Genomic DNA, 27,917 nt, shown 5'->3' on the forward strand with positions numbered 1-27,917 from the left:
TATCAGCTGTGCTATAGCGTACAGCCCTGCCCTTTGCTTTTAGTTGTTTACTTGCTTGGTGTGGTTTTGGGGCCAGAGCCAGCAAGTGCTTAAGGCTTTCCCTGTTCTGTAGCACTGTAGCACTGTCCCCCCATTGTTACTGTGTTTGTCACATCGAATACATCATGCCAGGCTTGTGCTGTGCAGGTGAGATACTCTCGGTAGCTTGCCAGGCTCTCTGAGAGGGGTGAAGGAATCAAACCCGGGTTGACCAGGTCGTGGTGATGTATATAGGGTGCCAGGGAATCGAACCCATATCAGTGTGTGCAGGGCAAGCACCCTGCATGCTATTCTAACTCTCTGGCACATGGTTTTAGTTTTTAAGGACTGTTTGTTGTTGGTAAAGGTAATATTTATGTTTGATAATATAGATGCTCTAAACTCTCTCTTCCTCACTCTGTATCTTTTCTTTCTCTTTTCTACCTATATATCTTTTTGGTAATTACTGAGGACACCAATATCTCTAAATCATTCCCTAAGTGTATATAACAGTGATACTAAAAAAATTTGCCTTCTAGGGGCTAGAGCAATAGTACAGTGGGTAGGGTGTTTGCGTTGCATGTGGCTGACCCAGATTCAATCTACAGCATCCCATATGGTCCACCAAGCCCTCCAGTAGTGACTCTTGAGCATAGAACCATGAGTAAGCTCTGAGCACTGCAGGGAGTGGCCCCAAAAGAAATAAACAAAAAGCTCCAAAACACAACTTGCCCTCTAGCTGCATTGGTCAGGTCAGTGGTTTTTGACCTTTTCACACCTGTGAATGGGCACTCTTCTATGGCCCAGTGGTAAGTCAATAATAATAACAAAACCTCACAATTATCTAATACTTTCTTTCCAACTTGCAAAGAACTTGCATGCATATGCCCTAATTTTGATCTTTATAGCAATAATAAATTAGAACAAGTATCAGACTATCTTCAGATTGGCAACCTGAGGCAAATCAGGGAGAGTGAATCATTGATCCAAGGCAGCATGTCTGGGAAGAGTGGATTCTGAACCAAAAAATCTGCATTCTTTTGGCAAAACCTTACAACATTTTGGCCAGTTCTCCATTTATTTCCAAAACATTTATTTCAGCTTAATGACATCTAGATGAAAGCTGGTTCTTAGAAAAATGAAATACATCATGAGGTCAGGTTTGAAACCCGGAATATTGAAATAACTTGGGCTCAAGGGGAGAAGATACTGTGATAGATGTTAAGAAGGGAAGGCTGTCTTGATCACTGGTATCAGAGAGAAAGAGGAAAAGAATCATGAAGGGGCTGGGGATGTGGCTCAACTGGCAAAGCATATGCCTAGCGTGTCCAAAGCCCTGAGTTTGATCCTTGGCACCATGTGGATTTCCACACTCAGCACTGCTGGAGGTGACCCCAGGACCCTGAGCACCAGTGTGGCACTTTTCTCTATAAGATAGAGAAAAGGAGTGAGTTAGGGAATAGCTGGGAATTGAGAATTACTAGAATTTGGGTCTTCCCTCCACCCAATAGAGCACATAGATGGAAGCACCATTAAGTGGAGGGAGGCTAAAAGGCTTGAGGGGTTACATTGGTGAGGTGTAGTGGGGTGTGGTGGGGGTATCATAAATTGGGGTCACACCCATGGAGAACCCTGAACTGCCAGGTTGGGTTGTCTGGGCTTTGGGCTGTGAGTCTTTTGAACACAGTAGAAGAGAAAGCAGGAGGAAACTGGAAGCGCGCGGTTCTGTAGTCATCCTTCACGAGGGAACAGGGCTAGGCTTCAGGGACAAGCGCGAGGCTAAAAGCAAGGGTCTGATGAAGAACTCTGGCATGGCCCTCCACTTCCTTTCCTTGGGCTTTTGGCTTCCCTTACCCTCCCCCGTGCACCTCCCACCACCCTCCCACCTTCTCCCCGTGCGCCTTTGGATTCCCAGTGCCCCCCAGGCCAGCGCTCCCGCTGCTCCATCCCCCAGGTCCCCGTGGTGCGGCCCAGCGATGACGAATCCTCCTCAGAAAACGACCTTCTTCTCCCGCCGCTACCCTCGGTGGCTCCAGCCGCGGCTGAAATGGGGGATGAGCTTCTTCCACGTCCGACCCCAAACCGTGGCGCGGGGCACCGCCGTCCCCCCCGCGCCGCCCGTCTTCCAGTTCAGCCCGCAGCACAAGGATCACCTGCGGGAGCAGTACCTGCAGCGCGCGGCCGCCGAGCTGACCTTCGCGCCCGACGTGGTGGCGCAGCGCGGCGTGGCCAGCATCCCCTACCAGCAGTGCCACTTCGGGCACCTGTACCACGCGCACCCATTCCACGTCGGCCCGCCGCTCCGCGCCACGACTGGCCCCTGCCGATGCCCCAGCCTGGGGATGTCTGAGCACCCGGTTGTCGAGGGCGCCTCGGGGAGGCGCATCGTCCCAGCCGTGCGGTCCCGGAGAGTGGCCAGATACAAGAGGCTGCAGCGGAAAACCCGGCCCGAGGTCGTGCTGGCCCCACGGCCGCCAGACCCCAGCCCATCTCTCGGCGCCACACTGCGCAGGCAGGATTTCGAGGATCCGAGCCTGGAGCAGCAGGAGAGCTGGATGGCGCCCTCGGAGGGGAGCACCAAATTCTGGGAGAACCTGGTGCTGGAGAAGCTGAACAAGCGCACCGCCCGCTGGATCCTCAGCAAGCGCCCTCAGAAGGCCGGGGTCCCCACCAGCAAGTGGCAGAGTTTCCTGCGTCATCAGTACGACTGGAGCCACATCCGTGACGAGCTCACCTCTGAGAGTCAGCTGAAGCTCCTGGAACAGCTGGAGAAGGAAGAGATGGCGGAATTTGAGACCCCACCTCCCAGTCCGATCGTCGTGGAGGAAAAGGAACCAGACATGACGCTTTCTATGTATTACAGGTAGGCTGAACAGCGGCCTCTCTGGGGTGACTCCTGGCTCTGCACTCAGGAATCGCTCCTGGCGGTGCTCAGGGGCTGCTCGAAAGGCAAGCACCTTACCTGCTGTGCTGTCTCCCCTGCCGGTGGGTTCCACACACTTTGAAACAGCCCTGGCTTCCGTTCGGGGCCTCCCTCATGGGTCCCCATGTCAGAATGTCCCATCCGGTGAACCTCCTATGCTTGACCACCTGCCCCTCATCCCTCAAGGATCTCCTTAAAGCAGGTGGCTCAGCTGCTCTGCTATGCCCATGGCCAGACTTTAAATAGACTCCCACTCCAGAAGCACCCTCCAGTGACTATAACCAAAGGAGTTTCCAGACAGTTCCCTGGAGGAGCAAAATTGCTTGGGCAAGAACCACTGCCTTTAAAGGAACTGGTCTTGGGCCTTTGCCAGAGGACTGCATTATTCCCCTGGTCCCATTCCTTTCCAATTACTGCTCCCAGACAGAGATCTCCCGGTTCTGAGATTTAGGACCTACCTGACTTTGAATAAGGAGCCAGAATGGCAGAGACTGACAGAACAGGAAGCCTAGCAGGAGAGAATCCCCTCACTTCTCTCCCATTGCTTCCTTCTCATTCATAGCTAAGGAGAGACCTCTGTGGTTTCCCAAAGTGAACAAAATAACAAGTGGGAATCCGTTTATTTGTTCATTCATTGGACAGAGATAAATTACACCCCATTAGACTGCCAATTGCTGAGAAGACCACGTTAAGAAGGCTTATCCTTTGTTTGTTTGGGTCAACCTTGCAGTTGAGCAGGGCTTACTTCTAATTCTGTGCTCAGGAATCACTCCTGGTGGGGCTTGGGGGACCATATGTGGTCCTGGGGACTGAACCTGGGTTGTACAGAGACCTGTCATTTAGAGGCAGCTAACCATACACTGACCTTAAGTAGTCACATACAGGATAGAGCGAGGTCATGCAGGTGGCTGGTTCCCTTCCCTGAATCCTCACGACCCTTAAAGACACAGTATTAAGGAAAGGACCACGACCCAATGCAGGGAGCATGACCGCTCTGGAGTCCCGCCCCCCCCCCCACCCCCGCACTTCTAGGTGTGGCTGGAGGGGACAGGAAAGGGGACTGGAGGGAGACCATCTGGCAGCTCCATATTCATTTGGCACCCTGGCAGAGACACCACGAGAGTAACATGGATAGTCTTTAGATGCTCAGATGTGTTTTGCTGAGCTTACAGTAAAAGAGGGGTGTCCCTCTCTTCCCTTGCCTTTCTCTCACTTTCTTGTTCCTTCCAAGATTGCCCAAAATCTTGCCCCAAGAGCAGAGAGATGAAATTTTCGAGAATAAGACAACTGATGAAATTAACCAACAGAGAGGCACCTTACACTTCTCAGACCAGAGCTATTACCTACCAGTGACTCCCGGAGCTGGAAAGTTTTCTTTTGCCACAGACAACGCCTTTGAACAGGAGATTTACTTAGGTAAACAGAACCAGGGCCCAAGTTAGGAGCGGGGTGACCACCAGTAGATCTGGAACGGGGAGGTAGAAAGTGGTTGGGGATTGAAATGGTCATGGGTGTGCAGGTTTAAATGACTTGAACGTTCTTGCAGTGCCACCCAGTCAATAGCATGGATGTCTGGGAGTGGGGAGGGAGCAGGGGAACAGGACAGCATCTGAGGAGGCAGAAAATGTTCTCCACTCCCCTCCCCTTTCTCTACCCCTCCCTTTTATTTATTTATTTATTTATTTATTTATTTATTGCTTTTTGAGTCACACCCAGAGATGTACAGAGGTTACTCCTGGGTCATGGACTCAGGAATTACTCCTGGCAGTGCTTGGGGGTCCATATAGGATGCTGGGGATTGAACCCGGGTCAGCTGCGTGCAAGGCAAACGCCCTACCCGCTGTGCTATTGCTCCAGCGTCTACCCCTCCCTTTTAGTAAGGAGATGGTGAAATATGGAATTGTAAAGAATACAACACTTGGGAGCAACAAGACTTGGAAAAGAAGTCAGCTGCTCTGCATCCTCCCTCCTCACATGCCCTGGTAATCCCCCTCAAGGGCTGTGGTGGAAAAATCTTAGACTTTGGATTCACGGAGATCTAGATTTAAATCCTTTCAGCTAAACCTCCATGAGTGATACCTCTGAGCCTTATTCATTTTATTTGTAAAATAATATTAACCAAAATGCACTCCAAGAACAGACAGGAAAGACAGGAAAGCATATCATGCAATGCTTCTTGCCTAACACTCAGTGAATGGTGATTACCATCCCTGAGACTCATCCTCCAAACACCCCTGCCACACACACACACACACACACACACACACACACACACACACACTTGTCCTGTTACTCTTTACATGCCTGTTCCCCAGGATGCATGGTACAGATCTGCTGTTTATTCTCTCCTACACCCAACTTGTTACTGAAAGTCTTCTTCAGGTGTTTACCAAAATTATAACAAAGTATTTTGGACTAATCAGAAATGAATTAGGTACCCTTTTACTAGTATCCAACTTTTCAGATGGATGTTTCAGGTTTCTAGGAAGCCACCAGCTCATATTTACAAGCAGCTGACATCTCCACTGCACGTTCCCCCACACCTAGCATACCTGTACCCAAACCCCTACCCCCAACTAAGGGTTTAGAGTAGGGCAAAGACTATTGGAAATCTAGTTATTGAAAATTTAGGAAGAGAGGAAGGAGGTCCTGGGGAATTCCTGATTTCTTTATCTGTTCCCAGATAAAGTGAAGATTATCCATCCAATTGGTGCAAAGAGAAGCCAAATACTCCTGGAAAACCGCAGTCTGTACAACAAACAATTATGTGAGATCTTTCCTCAGTCCCCATGTCGGTGGACTTTTGAGCAAGTCCCTGAAGCACGTAAGCAGACACCTGGCAATGGGGGCTAATGATGAGTGTGGATATTTTTTTTCTTTCTTTTCTTTTTGGGTTACGCCAGCGATGCTCAGGGATTAATCCTGGTTCTGCACTCAGGAATTACTTGTGGCAGTGCTTGGGAACCATATGGGATGCTGGGACTTGAACCTGGGTTGGCCACGTGACAGGCAAATGCCCTACCCGCTGTGCTATCAATCCAGCCCCAGTGGCTATTTCTTTAAGTCCCCTTTTTTTAAAGACTGGGGTACCATCAGCATCTAGGGGAATCCTTTCTCACCATCTGAAAAGCACTTCATACGGTTATAAAGCACTAACTGCAACTAGGAAGGGCCTTTGTAGAGTATCCATTCAGTTTAATGATACTTTTTATTTTTACTTATTTATATTTTTGCTTTTTGGGTCACACCCGGCAATGCTCAGGACTTACTCCTTACTCTGCACTCAGGAATCACTCCTGACGGTGGCTTGGGGGACCATATGGGATGCTGGGAATCAACTTGGGTCAGCTGTGTGCAAGGCAAACGCCCTGCCCTGTGCTACCACTCTAGCCCCAATCCATTCAGTTTAAATCAGATAAAATTTAGACCTAACCAAGTGGCTTAGGGCCCTTAGTTATCAGTAAGGCAGATATCATCCTTGTTTCCAGAGAAAGGAGAGCCAAACCTTAATGGACATGCACTCTGACCTTTGTCCTCCACTGGCTCTCCCCTCCCACTCCATTCTTCGGCCTTTATTTGTCTCAGGCTCTGTGTATGTTTCTGTTTTACAAGGACATCATTCTTCATCTGCAGATTAGAGAGAAGGAAGGGAGGAGGCCCACAAATGAGCTTATGGAATAAAAAGCGTTTCCTCCCAGATCTTATGTCTCCCATTTCCACCACTCTTTTCTTCTTGTTGTCACTGTTCAGATAGGCCGTGCCAGAGGTGAAGAAATTAATAGTAGTTGTTTCCCTTCTTTTCCCACCAGCCCAAGCCTGTCTCTTGTGCTAGTCCACTGCAGAGGAGATGCTAGCAAAAACAAATATGGGCTGCTTCTTCCAAACTCATGCGCCTCCTCTGTGTTGAGGGAGCACCAATATAATGCAGTGGAGAGAGCCCCTTTCCTCACCATTCCTCCATACCACACCCCAACAAAGTCCTGGATTCAGTATTGGCAAGTCATCTTTTGGGGCTTTAATAACTTCATTAAAACAGAGCCATAAATCATTTCCACATTGAGACACTTTTGTGATACTGATTTTATGACAGTATCACAGCTTTGGTGACTTTCATGAATGTTTTATAAATCATTGAATACTACACACACTCAAGGCATGACTGTTAGTACACAACTTCCCCATCCTTGCCTCTGAGAACAGGCAGCTCTTGAGAACAAGACAAAGTTGATTGTGGTTGCCGGAAAAAGGAATAAAAAGATATGGAATGATTTAAAATATTCTAAAATTATAGTTCCATGATAGTTGGGCAACTCTCTGAGCAAATTGAAAGCTACTAACTTGAATGTATTTTGTTTCTTGGGCATACCCAGTCACTAGTGCTCAGGGGCTACTCCTGACTCTGTGCTCAGAGGTCACTTCTTGCAGTGCTCAGAAGTCCCCATATGATGTTCTGGGGATCAAACTGGGTTGGTCACATGCAAGGCAAGCACCATACCTCCTATACTACCTCAGGCACTGAATTGTATGTTCTTTAAAAGGATGAATTTACAGTGTGTAAATTCGATGTCACCAAAACCTCTTATAAGGAAGCTTTTGCTCCCTGAGCATCCAACTGCATTCTTTTTGGTTAGTTTGGTTTGTTTTTGGGCCATACTATATGATGCTCAGGCTCTATTCCTGGCTCATTACTCAGGAATCACTCCCAGTGGTGTTCAGGGGACCATATGGGGTGCTAGGGATTGAACCCAGGCCAATTGTGTGCAAGTCAAGTGCCCTCCTCGCTGTACTATCTCTTTGCATTCCATACTGCATTCTTGAAAGCTTCATCCTTCTTACTTGCTTTGCAAGAACTCAGATCACTCAGCAATCAGATACTAGAGGGTTTCCACATCATGCTTTGTCTTAAAAAGATATTTGGAATTGATCCAAAGGAAGTAAAGTCAGAATAATAATATACAGATACCTTATTATAGCCATTTTATTCATCATTTCATCTTAGAAAACATTTTTCAGGGGTTCAAGGTATGGTACATATCTTTCATGTACTTGAGAGCCCTGGGTTTGATAACCAGCACAGCAAAAATAATAAGTGAGTGGGAAATACTAAATATAAAAGAACCTGGAAAAATAGGAAAAAAATTTTTTTTATTTATTCTCTCTCTCTCTCTCTCTCTCTCTCTCTCTCTCTCTCTCTCTCTCTTAGTGGGGTGTGTTTGGGCCATACCTGGTGGTTCTCAAGAGTTTCCTCCTGACTGTGCTCAGGGATCACTCCTGGCAATGCTGGGAATTGACCTGGGCCAGCTGCCTACAAGGCAAGTGCCTTAATTCCTGTACACACACACACTCTCTCTTTCTCTCTCTGTCTCTGTTTCTCTCTCTGTTTCTCTCTCTCTCGCTCTGTCTCTCTGTCTCTCTGTCTCTCTCTGTCTCTCTGTCTCTGTCTCTGTCTCTATCTCTGTCTCTCTCTCTCTCTCTCTCTCTCTGGCCCTTCTCTCCCTTTTGACTAAATTGAAATTTAGATGATATTTTTATTTTTAATAATGAGAATATTCAGACTAGAATTTTCAGTAAGGGCTGGAGCATACGCTTTATAGACAGAAGCCCTGGGTTCTATCCCAGCACTGAAGGGTCCCCAAGTGCCACCAGGGAATGACCTCCAGCTCCAAATCAAAACAAGACAAAAATCTAGAATGAAAATTCTCAAGATGAAAAGTGTATTTATTACTCTATAGCTTCTATTTTACTCCAGATCATGATACAACACCTGTTATGCACAGATCATCATTACAATCTTTATCTGTTAACTCTGGTTTTATGACAAAAGTCACAAAGATAGGTTTCATTCCTGTGCCTACTGTGCCTTTTGTTGTAGAGAAAACCAGAAGGTGGTTTCCTTGCGTGCTTCCAGTAGATGGCGTTCATGTGGAAATTGGCTAGCAGATGTTTCTCTGGGGCTCTAGCTTAGATTGCTGGAAGTAAAGTCAGTGTTGGTGGCTTTCTGTGTTTGTTCCCAGAAGTTACATTTTATATTGATGCATTATTTTGTTTGTTTGTCTGTTTGGGAGTCTCACCTAAAAATCCTTAGGGGTTATTCCTGGCTTTGCACCTAGGAATCACTGCTTGCAGTACTCAAGAGACTTATATGGGGTGCCAGGGATTGAATCCCAGTTAGCCTCATGCAAAGCAAGCAATTTACTCACTGTGCTATCCAGCCCCAATTGATATGTTCACTTTAACCCCCAGGTGCCTGGGGGAGTTACAGGAAAAAGGAAGTAAGTTCAACAAATTCTTACTTGCTCAGGAGAGATTTGAAGTGGGCCTCAGGAATTGGGGGTGGGGGGATGCATCTTCTGACAAAGGAACCCAAGTGTGGTGGCAGGGATTGACTTCAGCTGTGGGAAGCATTCACTTCACCCCTGAGCTCTTTCCTGCAGGAGGAGGAGGATTTGGAAGTTATCTTCTGTATCAGCAGGCAAGTGTTCCAGGGTTCTCCTTATGTTCAAAGAAATTAGTGGGGTGAAGAGAGAATTCAGGGGTTGGTTGTGGGTCTTGCATACAGTCTACCGCATTTGATCCCTCGCAAGTGTCTCCGGAGTGTCACTGAAGGTAGCCCTGCAGTCACCAAGCACTACTGGGTATAGCCTTTATGTACTTCCTGTCCCTACCAACACTGGAATGGCCCGGGTAGCCCTAGGAAACCACAGGGCTTGAGCAACTCTGGCCAAATATCCGCGGGGGTCCCCACCACCACCCGGCCCACAATAGAATGAAAGAAATGGCACTTCCCTCCTCCTTCCAAGAAAAGGGCTCATTCGTACAAATCTAAATTTGATGGAGTTAGAATGGAAGAAACAGGTCATTGATGGTGAGAGATTAGAACTATAGAAATCTGAAAATGTTTTTATATGCTTGCCTACTCTTTCTCCATATAAGTACTTCTCTGGGGCTTTCTGAATTTGCCTGACACTAGGAAAAAACAAGAAAGTTAGAAAATAACTATAGTTCTTTTTATTATAACTAAATGTGGGCTGGAGCCATAGCACAGCGGGGAGGGCGTTTGCATTGCATGCAGCCGATCTGGGTTCGATTGCTCTATCCCCCTTGGAGAGCCCGGCAAGCTACCGAGAGTATCCTGCTCACTCGGCAGAGCCTGGCAAGCTCTCCGTGGTGTATTCAAAATGCCAACAACAGTAACAAGAAGTCTCACAATGGAGATGTTACTGGTGCCTGCTCGAGCAAATCGATGAACAACGGGAGGACAGTGCTATAACTAAATGTAACTATATAACATTTTCTCCTATTCTCAAATTTCTAACTGTATTTTTCATAATTAGGAAATTATGAGTTTTTGAAAATCTTTAAAATTTTATCATTTATAGCACTAGTCCTTCTCCCCAAATTAAAAAATGTTTAAAAGAAAGCATATTTAATACATTAAGAACTAATGTCCAAAAAAAAAAAGAACTAATGGTCAGGCTTGTTCTTTAAGCCTCTGTTCTCCCTTGATTATAAATCTCACTCACTTATCTTGTTTCTGCTTCTTGGCTGGCTTCTTCTATTCTGGAGAAATCCATATTCTCTCTTAAACATGTACTTTCTTTCTCTTTCCTCACTTCTTTCTTTTTTATTTATTTGTTTATTTATTTTTGTTTTTTGGGTCACACCCAGAGATGCACAGGGGTTACTCCTGACTCTGCACTCAGGAACTACTCCTGTGGTGCTCAGGGGACCATATGGGATGCTGGGAATTGAACCCAGGTCAGCCGCGTGCAAGGCAAACACCCTACCCACTGTGCTATTGTTTAGCCCACCCCCCACTTCTTTCTATGTAAGCTTCAGTCTATAAAACCTATCTTGCTTCTCTTTTAAAAAAAAAAGAAGAAAAAGTAATAGCCAGTTACCCTCCAAATTGCAGCACATCAAATATTCAATTCTATGAGCAAATCTTGTTACATACACACATATTTGTGTTCTCAAAGATTTACTAATCTTATAAAAGGTCTGCAGCTATGTCCATTTTTCACCCCTCAGAACTCTTTCCCACTACTAGGCTTTCTCTATAAGTTCACTCTCAGGAGTTTGGTTTAGTGCTGGTGTTTGAAGCCAGAGCAGGCAGGGTGCTTGTCTTATGCAGCCAACCTGGGTTCAACCCCTGGCACCCCAGATGATCCCCCAAGCTTGTCAGGAGTAAACCCTGAGCACTGCTGGGTTTGGCTCCAAAACAAAACAAGCAAAAAGTGCTGGCATTTACCAGGAAAGGGATGTACTGTTCCTAGGGAATATGGGGTGAAACCTCCCACTGTCCCACTGTACAGCTTGTAAACCTGTGAAAGGAGCCAGGCGCTGGACCGGTCTGCCCATCCGAGTCAAGGAGCTGCTGAAAAGTGGGGAGGCAGATGCACTCACCAAGCCTAAGTTGCAGGATCTATGCCAACTGCTGAAGGAGCATATGAGCTGGAAACGCGAGACTATGCGGAAAATACTGCAGGAATGGATAACTGACTGGGCTCTGAGTGAGTTAAGGGGGTCCTGGGATAATTATTTGTGAGGGGGAAGGGTCTGACTTTACACTAATGCTTTCAATCTTTGAAGACCCACTCCTGTGGGGCCAGAAAGAATATACTGGAGATAAAGCACTTGCATCCCACTGACCCTGGTTTGAATCCCTGACACTACATATGGTCCCCTGTGCATTCCTAAGGATCACTACTTGTCGGGGTCCTGGCCAATTGACTCCGGCACACTGTAGTAAATCCCCCAGAGTTGCTGGACTTATTCCCTATAGGACAGGGAGTGGGTAAGAGAAAAGCCTCTGCCCTGGCCCTCTGCGCACCACGGACTCCAGCCGCCTCAGAGAAAGAACCACACAGAGGGGGAAAAGCTGGTGGTCCATCAGCAATGCCTTTATTAGCTCTCACAGAGGGTTTTTTATACATACATTTCAGGGTGCAGTCCACGTGTATCACATTGACCTCCTCAGGCTCAGTGCAGATGTTAGTGATTTACACATCCAGCTCTCTGAACTGGGTGTATCAGCTCAGGCAAATGGTATCTGTTAACATCCCTCATCCTCAACCAGATTGCCCCCGTGTGGGGAGTGCTGGAGCAAGCCCCTGGGCCCCTGTGATCAGGGCTGGCTCTTGCTTTCAGGGGCAGGGGATTTGGTCAAAGTCTCAGGCTGGCTGCTGAGACCCCAACAATTACTGAGCACAGAGCCAGAAATAGTCCAAAAGCACAGGTGGCTGTGACCAACACACATGAAGATTTTTTTAGGGTATTTCCTCCTCTGTTGTCTCTTGACATTAGTTACAAATAGTATTTCAGGAAATAGAAATAGGTGTTATACTTAATATTACAATTCTACAACATAGTGGTCTTAAACCATTAAATTTAAGTCAGTTAGACCATGTTATCTAGACAGACAATGAAGTTACTTTCTTTGTTTTTCTTATTTCTTATTATTATTTATTTTTTGCTTTTTGGGTCACACCCGGCAAGGTACATGGGTTACTCCTGGCTCTGCACTCAGGAATCACTCCTGGCAGTGCTCAGGGGACCATATGGCATGCTGGGAATGAGACCCGGGTCGGCCGCGTGCAAAGCAAACGCCCTACCCACTATGCTATCGCTCTAACCCCATATTATTATTTGTATTATTTATTTATTTATTATTTTTGCTTTTTGGGACACACCCAGCAATGCACAGGGGTTACTCCTGGTTCATGCACTCAGGAATCACTCCTGGCAGGGCTCAGGGGACCATATGGGATGCTAGGAATCGAACCTGGGTCGGCTGTGTGCAAGGCAAACGCCCTACCCGCTGTGTAGGAGTACTGCTATTTGTTCAGCCACTGATTAAGCTGATTGAATTGGACATGAACTCCACATTACTTTTTTTGTTTTGTTTTAATTGTATCACCATGAGATAGTTACAAAGCTTTCCTATTCGAGATTTAGGCATACAATGATGAAACACCCATCCCTCCACCAGTGCACATTTTCCACCACCTACATCCCAGTCCTCACCCTGCCTCTGTAGCAGACAATTTCCCCAATGCTCTCTCTCTAATTTTGGGCATTATGTCTTGCTCAAAATTTCTCACCACCATTCAAGCCTCTCTGCCAGGGGCAGACGCTAGATAATTTCTTTTCTGTTGCTCATTTTAAATATCATGAGAGCTCACACGGCTGCAATTGTAAATGTAAATTTCTAGATTGTAAATGGTTGAATTTCAGAGACATTTCTGTATGGCACTAATCCATTTTGGAATTCAACTGGGAGTCTCTGAGCTGAACCAGGGCTGTTGGTGTGCTAAGATGGTGCCTGGAGGCTAATTGTGGGAATAACAGCCAGTTTGCTGGGCAGGTGGGGACCCGGTGAGGGACAGCCCGGGTCCTCTGCTGCTGTGCGGCCTGGAGAGTCAGTCCCGAAACCTCATACCTGGGCCTTGCTTGTGGAAGCTCTTGGTCACTGGGATTCCATCTGGAGTAGCTGGGGAGAGCACACCTGCTCTGGGTTGTCCCAGTGAAATTGGCTTGGTATGGGGCCTGGAGAGAGCTCCGGCACTGTGGTGCCTTCCAGGTCTTGCCACTGTGTCTCTGGGTCAGGGCTATTGTGCGATTTTGGATTGTGGAAGCAAGCAGCTGCTTGAGGCTCTGCTTGGGGGGGCCACCAGGCCAACCCCCCCCAATTTATCCTAGTCTGTTCAGCTATGTGCGTGTCCGAGATTAACTGTGGCTTTTGATCTCTTTCGAGATATATCTATGGGTCTCTAAAATAATGTCAATATTTGGTGTGTTAAGATTCACATTACAAAAATTTAAGCAGATTATATCTTGGTGAGGTCCATCTTGAGATGGTAGAGTCAGGCTGGAGGTGTGGCGGTGATTTTGGATTGTGCCAGGGACTCTGCTTGGGCGGACAAAGCCCAATCCAGTCCCCTCCAATTTACCCCAGTCTTTCAGCCTGGGGTAGATGCACAGGTCCTATCTTTTCTGTGGCTTTTGATCTCTTTTGGGATTTATTTAGGGGTCTCTGAAGCAAGGCCAGCAGTAGAGCTTACAGGGTGGCGCTGGAGTTGGTTCTTGGAGGTGAGTGCCAGTGCTTCCATGTATATTGGGAAGTGGGGGTAGGTAGCCCACCCCAACTCTGAGAAAGCCTGGAGATTTCTGCATAGCAGAATTTTCAGCAGATTATATCTTGGTGAGGTCCATCCTGAGATGGTAGAGTCAGGCAGGGAAATGTCCACAATTTTGAATTGTGGAAGCAAGTGGCTGTTGGATGCTCTGCTTGGGCGGGTCACCAGGCCAACCTGCTGCCCTCCGATTTATCCCAGTCTGTTCAGCTATGTGCGTGTCTGAGATTAACTGTGGCTTTTGATCTCTTTTGATATTTATCTATGGGTCTCTAAAACAATGCCAATAAGTGAGCTTATATAGCTGAGCCAGAGGTGGTTTGTGGGTGTTGCTCCCACATACCTAACTTTTGACCGTTTAATTTCTTGGAAAACTTGGTCCCAAGTTGTTGGGTTCTGGCCATAGGCACAGTGGCAATTTTGGGGTATTAGGAAGCATGAAGGCACCATCAGGTTGCTGATGCACTTGCCTCACAGGTACAGGTTGGCCTGCTGACGACACCATAACCCCAGTTACTTTCTATTATTTTTCTGATACTTAAAGATCATTTAAGCAGGTATTTAGAACTAAGACTCATTTATAAATTAATTTTGGTAATATACTACTTTATATAATATAATATTTTAAAAATATGAAAATCCAAAGGGATCAATAGAAACAGAAGTCTTAGTGCTTTGATTTAAATTTTAGCCATTTTATTTATTTTCTGTAGATGTGGAATATAACTTATGAACTTACACATCCTCCTTGTACATAGCAATCTTCTCTGTATCATTTCAACTATATTTGTGCTGCCAAAACAAGCCCTAATTTTAAAAAGAAAAAAGGACAAGCGCATTTAAACTCTTTTCGGTGATCTTCTCAGTTGTCTGAAGTCTTTCGCTATTAATATTTATAAAGACAGGGCCTTTAGAGATAGTATAGTGGGTAGGGCACTTACCTTACACACGGCAGACCTGGATTTGATCCCCAGCATCCCAGGACTAATTCCTGAGTGCATAGCCTGGCGTAATCCCTGAGTTTTGCTGTATGTGGCTTCAAAACAAAAACAAATTTGTAAAGACATAAGCATTCTTATTTGTCCAGTTTCTAAATAGTTTCTTCTCCTCCATCATAATAAGAAATTTCTTAAGTTTGCATTTCAGAAGATGGTCATTAGTTCTCAAAGGTGGGATGATAATAAGAAAGACGTGAATCTCAGGAGGACAAGAAAGAAGTGAATCTCAGGGGGCTGGAGCAATGGGAAAGCAGGCAAGGCTTTTGCCTTGGACATGGTTGACCTGGGTTCAATCCCTAGCATCCCACACGGTCCTCTCTGTACCTCCAGGAGCGATTCCTAAGTGTAGAGCCAGGAATAACCCCTGCAATTGCCACGTGTGGCCCAAAAACTGTCACTGTCACTGTCCTCCTGTTGTTCATTGATTTACTCGAGCGGGCCCAGTAACATTTCCATCATGAGACGTGTTGTTACTGTGTTTGGCATATTGAATACGTCACGGGTAGCTTGCTAGGCTTTGCCATGCGGGCGAGATACTCTCGGTAGCTTGCCAGGCCCAAAAACAACAAATAAAAAAAGAAGTGAATCTCAAAGAATTATCAGTTCATAGTTTTCCTGTTTAGAATGCAAAAACGTGCATTTTGAAAGTTCAAAAGAAGCCCCATCATTTCCCCTAGAAATAATCGAAGCTTAACATAGTTAAGAAAATATTTGCAGGGGCTGGAGCAATAGCACAGTGGGTAGGGCGTCTGCCTTGCACGCGGCCAACCCGGGTTCAATTCCCAGCATCCCATATGGTCCCCCTGAACACTGCCAGGAGTGATTCCTGAGTGCAGAACCAGGAGTAACCCCTGTGCATCGCCGGGTGTGACCCAAAAAAGCAAAAAAAAAAAAAAGAAAATATTTACATGGGGGGAATAAATAGTACAACAGATAGGACACTTGGCCTGTGTGCGGCCAATCAAGGTTTGATCCCTGGCACCACATGTGGTCTCCCAAGCCCAGTACAAGTAAGCACTGAGTGTTGCTGGATGTGCCTGCCCCTCCATCTGCCCAACAAAAGGGAAACATTTATCTGACAAAAGCAATGATGAAACATGTCCCAACTAAGTGGCAGGTGTACTCTAGGTGAGAGGGCATGGGAAGGAGTTGGACAGTGCTCATCTTAGGTCATTTTCTTAGAAACTTTGTTCCAGTTAACAGGAGTTAAAAAAAAAAACAACAGTACAATGTGAGACTTTTTGATAACAGTTAATAATGCCCTCTCTGTCTTTCCTAACCATCAGTAGGAGAGAGTAGAGTATTAATGTTCTTTATTCCCTTTTCTTTTTTTTTCTTTTTTTGGAGTGTGTGTGTGTGTGTGTGTGTGTGTGTGTGTGTGTGTGTGTGTGTGTGTTTAGGACACTCCCAGTGGTGCTCAGGAATCAATCCTGGTGGGCTCAGGGGACCATATAGAGTGCCAGGGATAGAATCTAGGTCGGCTGCATGCTAGGCAAAACACCCTACCTGCTGTACTCTCTGGCCCCTGTTTTTACACTCATAAGGAGAAGTCACATTTAGTTGGCATGGCCACAAAGGTGGTTTCCCAAGGGGAGGCTTTTCCATTGCACTCTGAATTGTGCTGACCCCTGCAATTGCCTCAAAAGTAAGAAACCCAATAGTCTAATGTGTGGTAGTGGTGGACTCGCCCGAGTTTACTGGGTTTATAAAAGCAGACATTTTTTCTAGTATTTCTTTTGTAGCTTTTAGTTGATTTCTAAATAAAACATGCTCCTCTGTGTTTTTATCTCTTGTTTCGCTAACCTGCATTAGCTCAGTGTTTAGAGTTTGTGGTGGTGATATTCCCAAGCAGGGGCCATCGGGGCCGCCTTGACAAAGCTCAGAGACCTCCAGAGCTGCAGCGGGGGCAAATGGTGCTGAGGATCAGGCTGGGCCAGGCCCATGTCTAACTCTGTGCTGTCTCCCCAGCCCATGAGAGGCTGTTATGTTTTTTCAGACTATAGTTCTTTCCAAAAAAGAAGAAACTTGGTAAGTGGTTGTTCTTTTACAGTCTGTGATAGAGCAGTGAGACATGCTACTTACTTTTTAACCTACAAGACTCATCCTGGCAGTTTGAGACAAGATGGAGTCTATTTGACTCAAAAGTTTTGTTTTTTTTTTTCTTTTTGGGTCTCACTTGGCAATGCTCAGGGGTCACTCCTGGCTCTGTGCTCAGGAATTACTCCTGGCAGTGCTCTGGGGGACCATATGGGATGCTGAGAATCAAACCCGGGTCGACCACGTGCAAGGCAAATGCCCTACCCACTGTGCTATTGCTCCAGCCCCTTGACTCAAAAGTTTTATGCCTGCATAGATAACAGTCAGAAATAAAATGAAGGCCTTGAAAATCATATGGAGGGGCCGGAGTGATAGTACAGCAGGTAGGACATTTGCCTTGCATGCAACCAACACAGGTTTGATCCCCGGCAACTCACATGGTTCCCCAAGCACCATCAGGAGTGATTCCTGAGTGCAAGCCAGTAGTAACCCTTGAACATTGCTGGATGTGACCCAACCCCCTACCCCCCAAAAAAATCATATGGAAGAGAACTCAAAGGTAAGAAAACCAGTGACAACCATCGTTAACATTTGAGCCCTCATTATCTGTTTTGTAACTCCTTTGTTCCCAGATTTCAACAATGAAGAGTTATTTAATTTTGGGGGGGGGGTCATGTACAAAGGTCTAAGGGCTTACTCTTGGCATTGTACTTACTCTTGGTGAGACTCAGGGAGCCTCATGTAGGATGTCAGTGATTGAACCCAGGTCAGCTGAATACAAGGCAAGTGCCCTGCCCACTGTACTGTTGCCCTTGCCCTGAAGACTTATTTATGTAAGAAATGATAGGTTACAGGAGGGGATAGGGAAGTTTGCTTGGGAACTGTACAAGAGGTAAATGGAATATAAGAAAAATTACTTTTTCTTCCTTCCTTCCCTCCCTCTCTCCCTTCTTCTCTTCCACTCGTCCTTCCTTTCTTGTGAAGCCAGATAATTTTTACTGAACTACATTTACTTATAAAGGCATGAGGGGAGAAGACCAGGAGGACTGTCCGTTGTAGAAGCTTTCCACAATGGGGTTAGGCTGCCCTAACTGGTCAGAGAAGGGACCGCTATGACAATGATCATGGGAAGTTCTTGGACAAGAACTGGGTGCTGAAAGAAGATAAAGTGGTATGCATGATACCCTTTCAGTAACAGAGCTGCAAAGCACAGTACCTGAAACGAAAAAAAAAAAAGTGTCTGCTGTAAAGGCAGACTAGGGGATGGGAGAGAAACTGGGAACATTGGTGGAGGGAAGTGGACACTGGTGAAGGGATGTGTGCTTGGCCATTGTACAATTGAAACTCGATCACAAACAACTTTGTAACTCTGTATCTCATGAAGATTCAATAAATTAAAATAAAATATATTTTTTAAAAAAGATGATAGAGAGAACATGGGCTTATGCAGGGTGAAAAAAAAAGTCAAAATATTTTTTGAGGGGCTGGAATGATGTACAGCAGATATTTGCCTTGCATGCTGCTGACCTGGGTTTGATCCTGACACTCCATATATACCTCTGAGCCCTGCCAGGAGTAAGCCCTGAGCATCACACATTTTGGTGTGGCCAAAATGATGTTTTTGTAATTCTGAAGCTCCCCATTGGTGCTGGGGGCCATCGGAATTGTACCCAGCAGTGCTCAGGAGGCCATGCAGTGCCAGGAATCTAACCTGGGGTCCTTTGTATGCCGATCTGAGCTCTGTAGAGCTTTGAGCACAGCCCAGAGAGCACATCTCTAAGAACTTATTTCTAAGAAAATAAGTTTATTCTTCTGAGCGATAGCGCTGCTTGAATTGCTCCAGGGGAAGGAGATTTCTGCAGCACAGTGTCTGAGGTGCTTCTCTGTTCTTCCCTCCCTGGACAGTCATTGAGTGGCGCCATGAGAAAATAAAGAGCTTGCAGAGGAGACTGGCGGATTTACACAGTAGCGTTCGGGTCCACGCCATCATCACATGCGCCATGGCGGCCTTAGAACGGCCCCGGGATAATATCTGCCAGGAGCACTCAGGTGAGAGTCAGCAAAATATAACAACTCAGAGCCATAGAGCACTCTTGGAGATGTTGAATCTTATTTAAGATGCTTTTATAAGTGAATATACACAGTTTGCTAGCAATAGATATGGGATTGAAAGTCATATCTATTGCTAAGGGAAAGCACTTGCTTGGAACATGACTATGGTTGTGGCTGTGAGCCTGGTTTGACTCCTCAGGATGCGCACTTCAGGGATCACTCATGAGCACAGAGCCAGGAGTAGTCGCAGAGCACCACTGGGGTGCCACCCTTCCCCACCTCAAAGAAAAAAACAAAACATTCTTTGGGTCAGAGAGATACTACAGCAGGTAAGGTTCTTGTCTGGCATGTAATTAACCTGGGTGCGATACCCAGCACCCCATGTGGTCCCTCCAACCCTACTAGGAGTGATCCCTGAACACTGAGCCAGGAGTAAGCCCTAAATGTCATGGGTGATGCCCCAAAACAAAAGATGAATTCTTATTATGTTATTTTGGAGAGTGAAGTTGGGCCACACCAGGCAGTGCTCGGGACTTTCTCCTGGCAATGTTAGGGGGACCATCTGGGCGGTGGGGATGGAGCCTAGATTAACTGCATGCAAGACAAGAGCTTTATCTGATATACTAGATCTCTGGCTCCTTTTTTTAAAACATTTTATTTTAGTTTGCAGGGAAGAGTTTGGGCCATACCTGTTGTGCACAGGGTTTATTTCTGATTCTGATTCTCTGTGCTCAAGGATCACAGCTTAGAGGACTATATGCAGTGCTGAGGATTGAACCCACCAAGGAGAAGGGATTTATTTGTTTGTTTTTTATGTCGCATCTCTGTTGTTCAAAGTTTACTCCTGGCTCTGTGCTCAGAGATCTCTCCTGGAAGTGCTCAGGATATCATATGGTGTTCTGAGAACCAAACTTGGCGTCAGTCACATAGAAAGCAAGCACCCTACCCACTATACTGTCTCACCAGGCCTGAGATGGGAATTTTGTTTCTGGGGCTAGGGATGTGGCTCAAGTAGTAGAGCACATGCCTTGTATGCGTGAGACCCTGGGTTTCATCCCCACATGTCCTCCCGCCTAGCATTGCCAGGTTTGTCACTGGTGGTCTGAGTTCATGCCAGGAATGGCCTGTAAAGTAGAAAACGAAATCTTGACTGCTGAGCCCATAACTTTTGTGCTACATTTCATCTTATTTTGTTTGTTCAGTAGCTTGTTGAGAAGTTCACACTTTGAGAGACCTTATTCATAGTAACCAAATATTTTATTTCAAAAATATTTGAAGTATAATTCATTATATCTCAGAAATTTCAAAAATAGAGTCTAGGACCAGAAGATAATACAGGAAGTAAGGTACTTGCCTTGCATGTGACTGACCCTGGTTCAAATACCTAACACCATTTGATCCAGAGACATAGCAGGGAGTCCCAGAAGACAGAAGCTCATGGGAGATCTCTCTGGACCCGGTACCGAGCCAGTTCCACCAGGGCATCTCAGATGGAGTGGGTGTCCCAGCTCCACCCGCTCCAGATGAAACCCTGATGGCCACGAGCTTCCAGAAGCAAAACTCAGGTACGCGGGTTCAAGGACTAAGACTCCTGGCCACATGGTGGCAGCAGAGATTGGCCGTCCCTTCCCATGACTCTGCCTGCTCAGGGTCTTGCCCACAATCTGCCTCTAGGTACCATTTTAGTGCATCAAGGCCTTGATCCAGAGACTCCCAAATGAATCTCAAAATGAATTAGCTCCGTACAGAGATGTCTCTGTACACCAACCATTTACAATTTTAGAATTCCAGAAGTGTGTGGCCACAAATATTAATAATAAGCAATAGAAAATAAATTATCTAGCATCTGCCCCTGGCAGGCAGGCTTGAATGGTGGTGGGAAAATTTGAAATAATGGTGTTGGGAAGGTGAAATGGTGGTGGGATTGGTGTTGAAATAGTGATTATAATCATAATGTGAACAACCTTACAAAAATAAAATTTTGAAAATATAATAAAAAAAAGATGAAAAAGAAAAAAAAACCTGACAACACACATGATCATTGGAGCACTGCCAGGGGTCACTACTGAGCACTCACAGGTGTGGCCCCAAACCTGCTCCCCACCAATATGTAGTCAACAGAGAGGAATATTTCTTCATCCAACTCCCTTCCAAGTGTCTGAGCCATCCCATCCTATGCCATATCCCAGAATAATCAAGGACTATAGTTTGAGATTCTATTTCTTTTTCTGTGAATTTTAAAATGTATGTTAATTTATATGGGCATTTGTATTTATTTTTTAAAGAATTTCCATTTAATTTGTGGGTACAAATAATTCTGTTAAATTATTACAGCAAATTCTAATGGATCAATCACCTTTATATGATTCTTTTACTACCCCACTGAGTTTGAGTTAACATTTTGCAGCATTCAACAGTAAAATGAGTAGTTTTTCCATCTCTGAGAGCAGACATTAATTTCCTGAGGTGTTGTTTACAGACTGGTTGTAATGGGTAAGAATTAAAAACAACTCACTCTGCTTGTACCTCAAGCCCCTGCCCCCTGCCTTTTTTTCCTGACCATGAGCTTGTGCTCAGAGCTTATTCTTGCCTTTGTGTTCAAAAACTTTCCTTCTTTTGAAATTTTATTATTTTAAAGTTGTTCACGATGATTCATTACATTCAATATTCCAACACCAATCCCACCACCATTATTTCCAATTTTCCCAATCACCACCCACGCCTTCCTTGATAGCAGGCCTTAAATAATTTATTTTGCATTGCTTGTTATGAATCATTCACTAAAAACTATCAGAAAACATTTTTTAGAAAAAAGCGTGAAGATTGTTATATCTCACCCGGAGCAACTAGGCCCTTGTATGAGATTACTAACATATTACAGTTTAAGTCTCATGTGTTAATATTTTCTTGATCAAGATTGGTTGCCTTCTACTTTACATCCCATCCAATATTGTGTGCTACTCCTCCGTCCCTCTCGGAGAGCCCAGCAAACTACCGAGAGTATCCCGCCTGCACGGCAAAGCTTGGCAAGATCCCTGTGGAGTATTTGATATGCCAAAGAAACAGTAACAAGTCTCACAATGGAGATGTTACTGGTGCCTGCTCGAGCAAATCGATGAACAATGGGAGGACACTGCTACAGTGCAGTGCTACTCCAATATTATATGCTATTTGTGGTGTAGAGTATGAGCTATCACACAGCTGCAAATGTGGCAATGCATTCCATAATTCTAAAATTTTGATGGGGTGATATAGTAGAAGTTAAATTTTTTCACCGGATGGTGAGTTTGGGGTCCAGAGGCATCTCTGAAGCTTGTTGCTCTCTTTTGAGATTTATTTATAAATCTCTGGATCATGACCTGTTAATGAGCTTATATGGCACCAGAGACAGTTCATGGGTATGACTGCCAGGTTCCTGGAAGAACAGAGGGATGGGAAGAGCTCACTCATCCCCCATTCCACCTCCGTTAGAGCCTGGAGATTCTCAAGCACCTTCCTTTTATGTACCCTCTACACACCTCTTTTTCTGTTTGGTTTGGTTTTGGTTTTGGTACAAACCATGAAGTGCTCAGGACTGACTCCTGGCTCTGCACTAAGGGATCACTCCTTCTGGGGCTCAAGGGACTACATGTGGTGCCAGGGATTGAACCCCTGTTGGTCATGTGCAAGGCAAGCACCCTGCTTGCTGTACTGTCTCTCTCTCTCTCTTTCTTTTTTTTTTTTTTGGCTTTTTGAGTCTCACACCCAGCGATGCACAGGGGTTACTCCTGGCTCATGCACTCAGGAATTCCTCCTGGCGGTGCTCAGGGGACCATATGGGATGCTGGGAATTGAACCCGGGTCGGCCACATGCAAGGCCAATGCCCTATCCACTGTGCTAGAACCACTATTATAACCTTGTAACCTTGTCCCATTATCTTTCACATTTGAACACAAAGAACACCTGTCTTCTCCTAGGTCATTCCTGTGAGCCCTTTCACATATGCTGGGGGTCTCGATTGGTATTTGTCTTGCTTCCTCCCCAAATAACATTATGTTACTCATTATTTCTTAAAATACTCGACTGACCTCTATTTCTTGCCTTAAAGTTCCCACCTTGCCTTTCTTTAACTGATGGCATAGTGGCCCACAGTAGTAAAAGGGCAGATGATCAGAAATTCTAAAAGTGGGGCTGAAGAGATAGTACAGCCAGCAGGGCACTTCCCTTGAGTGCGACTGGCCTGGGTTCGAGCCCTGGACCCCCATATGGTCACTTGAATACTGCTGGGAGTGATCCCTGAGCACAGAGCTCTGAGCACTGTCAACTGTGGCCCCCCCAAAAAAATTTTGAAATGTTAGTAACAGATCTGGCTCTACTGCTTACTATGAAGTCAGTTATTATCTGAATTTCAAATTATTTATCCAGAAAATGACGATAGTTTTGGACAGAGTTTGCAAAACCTTTTCCTTATTTATTTTATTTATTTTGCTTTTGAGGTCACACCCAGCAATGAACAGGAGTTACTCCTGGTGGTGCTCAGGGATCATATAGGATGCTGGGAATTGAACCCAGGTTGGCCGCATGTAAGGCAAGCACCCTACCTGCTGTGCTATTGCTCCAGCCCCTTTCCTTTTTTCAAACAAGAAAAATATCTATATATACTTTTCAGCCAGTTTAGATCTTTGAGGGGTACAGCATCACATGGATTCTGTGATCAATCATGTTAGCAGCAAGGTTGCTTTGGAATTTGGCTGGATGCTACTGTTTCCATGGGCATGGGTTACCTTTCCCAAGGTCACTCTGATTTGGTTACCTTTGCCACCAGGAGTCATTGTATTGTTCTTTATGGAAGTACATTGCCCAGATAGAATTCAGTTTTATCCTGAGCATAAACACTTTTTTTTTGCTTTTTTTCTTTGGGGGATATGGGGGTCACACCCGGCAATGCACAGGGGTTCCTCCTGGCTCATGCACTCAGGAATTACTCCTGGAGGTGCTCAGGGGACCATATGGGATGCTGGGAATTGAACCCGGGTCGGCAGCGTGCAAGGCAAATGCCCTTTCTGCTGTGCTATTGTTCCAGACCTTAACACTTTCAATTTTTAGAAGACCTGTGCACTCCCTCTGGTTCCAGAGACTGCTTATAGCCAGCACAATGGCTTTGGACCAGTGTGCCAGACATTTCTGTTGTTTGATTATTCCAGGCCTCCACAAGAATCCCAAAACCTTTTCTTTTCATGGAGAATATGAACTTTGGTCAAATGCCCACCTCTTTCCCTGGTAACCTGATGACAGAAACTTTATTATAGCCAACACTGCTTGTGATGAAAATGAATAGTACAGCCCATTGACATGGTAAGGTACCTTGTATACAGCTGACCTGGATTCAATCTCCAGCATCCCATATCGTCTTCCCGAGTCAGGAGTAAGGCCTAAGTAGCACTAGATGATAGGGATGGGAAACTTTGGGCTTTCCTGAATGCTCTGAAATTTACCAGGCATGCCCTTTATAGGTCCTGGGATTATATCCATGGAGATTCTACAAAAGATAGGACAGAGATAGTTCGATGTGCTGTAGTGCAGGCTTGCACATAGGTGACCATGATCAATCTCTGGCACTTCATGGTCCCCCAAGCACTGCCAAGAATGACTCTCCAAGTACTGGGAGGAGAGTGGAGAGAGAAGAGAAAGAGTGAAAGAAAGAGAGAGATTTCTGTAGAATATAATAGTTGTCCCCAGAGTGGATTCCATAATCCTTAATCTTCGGCTATTCCAGAAGTCTTTGTGGAATGTTACATAAACCTCTTCAAGAATCCTGGCCAAAATAAATGCCTGATGTTGCTCTGTTGGCAAATCCTGCTCCCCTCTGATGTCCTGACAGATGTTCATACAGACTGGTGCTATCTGTGGCCTATGAAAGTCTTAACAGTCTGAACACTTGAACAAAAAAGATGTCCGTACCTCCCCTATTTCAATGAAAGTTGGAAGACCGAATGAGTGACTATAAAAAATACTATGTGAAAGATAAAATATTAACTAAACTTTATTATTGTTACAAATACACAAAAAAGGGGGCCCTAAGCACTGTTTGGGAGCCACCTTCCCACCTCACCAGAAAAAAAAAAGTTTATATTCATTATTGAAACTTGTGGAAGGTCACCATAATGTAACTAGACACCTTCTTCTTTGGCTTGAAGAAATGATGGCCTTTTAAGAGGTCAGAAGACAATAGATTGGGGCCAGAGAGATTGTACAGCAGCTAAGGTTCAGTCAAACTGGGTTCAGTCTCCAGCAACAGATATGGTTCTTATGCCCACTCCCACTCCCACCCCCGTTCCCAGCACTGCTGGGAGTTATCTCTGAGTACAGAGCCAGGAGTAAGACCTGAGCACAGCCATGTGTGGCCCCCAAACAAGCAAAAGATCAGGAATTGGCATACCGAGATCAATGGAAGTGAGTTGTAAAAGCCTGCCTGTGGCAGGATCCTGCTCAGCAACATTGAAGGGTAAGTAGCAAGCACTTGCAAATGAGACTGAGTTTAGCCACCCTGCAGCTACAGGAAGGAAGCCGTTCCAGAGAGAGGTAAGAATCCTTCCTTTCTTACCTGGCTTTCTTCTGATTATAGCCAGGAAGGAGACGAAAGCTTTACCTCGCCAGGATTTGCCAGAGGTTCTATATCCTGCCCTGGAAGCTACTCTCAGTGATACGAATGTCAATGTGCAGTTAGCAGCAGCATTATGCCAGTGTGCCATACGGTCGCATAACCCCCTTGCCCAGGATATTATGCAGACAGCCGTTCTGAAAGGTTAGTAATTCCAATACTACTGGCCTGTGAATATTGGTTACCGAAGGCATCTCACACTGATTTCCCCCAGTTCTTTCTTTTCCACTATTATCTCTGTAATGTCTACATGAGATTATGTCAGAATCATCAGATTAGCTCTTTCTATGTACTTTTACAAAATAGGTACACTGCTACTAAATGTACCTGAGCTAAGGGTTTCCTAGGTCCAGTTGACTAGAAATCACACATATCCCTTTTTTTTTTTCCTTTTTGGGTCACACCCGGCGATGCACAGGGATTACTCCCAGCTCTGCACTCAGGAATTACTCCTGGCGGTGCTCAGGGGACCATATGGGATGCTGGGAATCGAACCCGGGTTGGCCGCGTGCAAGGCAAATGCCTTACCCGTTGAGCTATCGCTCCAGCCCCACATATCCCTTTTAAAAATTTTTATTACTGGGGTTGGAGAGATTGTACAATGAGTAGGATGCCAATTTGGGTTTGATCCCTGGCACCCCCTATGCTTTCCTGAGCCTGCCAAGAGTGATACTTAAGCCATAAGTAAGCCCTGAGCATAGCAGGGTCTGGCCCAAGAACCAAAAAAAGAATTTCATTAGCATAGGGGCAAGATAGATAATAGAAGAGGTAAGGCATTTGCCTTACATGCAGCCAATCCTAGTTCAGTTCCCAGCAGCACCATATATGGTTCCTGAGTGTTGCCAGGAGTGATCCCTGATTACAGAGCCAGGAGTAAGCCCTGAGCACCGCCAGGTGTGACCCCAAAACCTAAAAGTGTAAAATAAAAATTTTATTATCATTAAGGTAACCTGGTTTACATTAGTGGTAATATTTATGCTTTAAGCATACATTACTGTACCAAAACCACAATGCCAGTATCTTTCCACCAGTCCCTGGGTCCCTTCTCAGCTACTCATTCCCTTCTCCTCGTCCTCCTTTCTCCCCAACCCACCAAACCCCACCCCACTCTGGTATCAGAAGCTAAGGGCTTGTTTTTACAGAGCATTATCTAGTCCTTTGCCTACTTTCTTTTACCACATATGAGTCACTCTTACTACATATGCTTACTCTTACTACATATGTGCACATTGGAGTACCACATCCAGTATTTGTCTTTTTCCTTCTGACTTATTTTATTAACATGATACCCTCTAGTTCTGTCCATGATGTAGCAAAATGCAAGTTTTCATTCTTTCTTATAGCTGAGTCTTATTCTCTTGTATTCTATGTACTCATCTCTCGTTGGGCACTAGGGCTGGTTCCAGATCTTGACTATTGCAAATGGTGCTGCAGTGAACACAGGGAAACCACATGCCTTTATAAAACAGGATTTTATTTTTAAAAACGAAGTAACAATATTGAATATCACTTAAAACGTTTTTTGCACATTTTGCACAGTGATTTACAGGTACTGTCCACATGCATTGTTGGAGTAACACAATCAAAATGGCTTGGCCAGAAATAAGACCAAGATCTAAGAGACGCACCTGCTGGGAGTGGGGAGACATGGTGGATGGGGAGGGGAGGAGCAATAAATAACCACCACTCCAGGCTTTCTACTCTCAGGTGAGGACACATTGCCATTCTGGATGCCTTTTTCTACCCCGCTGTGGCAGGTAACAGTGTGAACAGTTGGGCTGCGGCTCAGTGCTTGGCTCTGGAAGGTGTTGCCACATACCCAGTGATTAAGCGGATCCTCTATCAGCTGTTTAACAAGAAGGACAAGAACATCGAGCAGCATTCATGTTTGCTACTGCGCTATCTCAATAAGAAGACAGTATGTGTCCATTACAGGGTCAGAAAATAAAAGTTTGGGGTCTTTGAGGTCAGTGTATATGGTTGGGAAAATGTGGATGGTTGAGTAGGATGATCTCAAGCACAAGATAAATCTAAAGTGTGGGTGAACTGAAATGTGTGTGTGTGTGTGTGTGTGTGTGTGTGTATTCTCATATATATTAGGGAATGACAACAG

At 45.4% G+C, this 27,917-nt stretch overlaps 1 protein-coding gene across 1 annotated transcript in view; it reads left to right on the forward strand.

Annotated features, from left to right (window-relative positions):
* The first annotated feature begins 1,994 nt into the window (after positions 1-1,994).
* The window catches only part of HEATR4 (HEAT repeat containing 4), a 34,458-nt gene continuing 8,535 nt past the window's right edge, over positions 1,995-27,917 (forward strand). Inside the window, exons 1-7 of the mRNA XM_056133343.1 lie at positions 1,995-2,881; positions 4,173-4,357; positions 5,625-5,765; positions 11,257-11,454; positions 19,017-19,160; positions 25,769-25,948; positions 27,562-27,722. Coding sequence (XP_055989318.1) covers positions 1,995-2,881; positions 4,173-4,357; positions 5,625-5,765; positions 11,257-11,454; positions 19,017-19,160; positions 25,769-25,948; positions 27,562-27,722 — 1,896 coding nt within the window. The remainder of the gene's footprint in view (positions 2,882-4,172; positions 4,358-5,624; positions 5,766-11,256; positions 11,455-19,016; positions 19,161-25,768; positions 25,949-27,561; positions 27,723-27,917) is intronic.

This window comes from Sorex fumeus, unplaced genomic scaffold, assembly GCF_029834395.1.
Source record: "Sorex fumeus unplaced genomic scaffold, SorFum_2.1 ptg000098l, whole genome shotgun sequence".
Lineage (NCBI taxonomy): Eukaryota > Metazoa > Chordata > Mammalia > Eulipotyphla > Soricidae > Sorex > Sorex fumeus.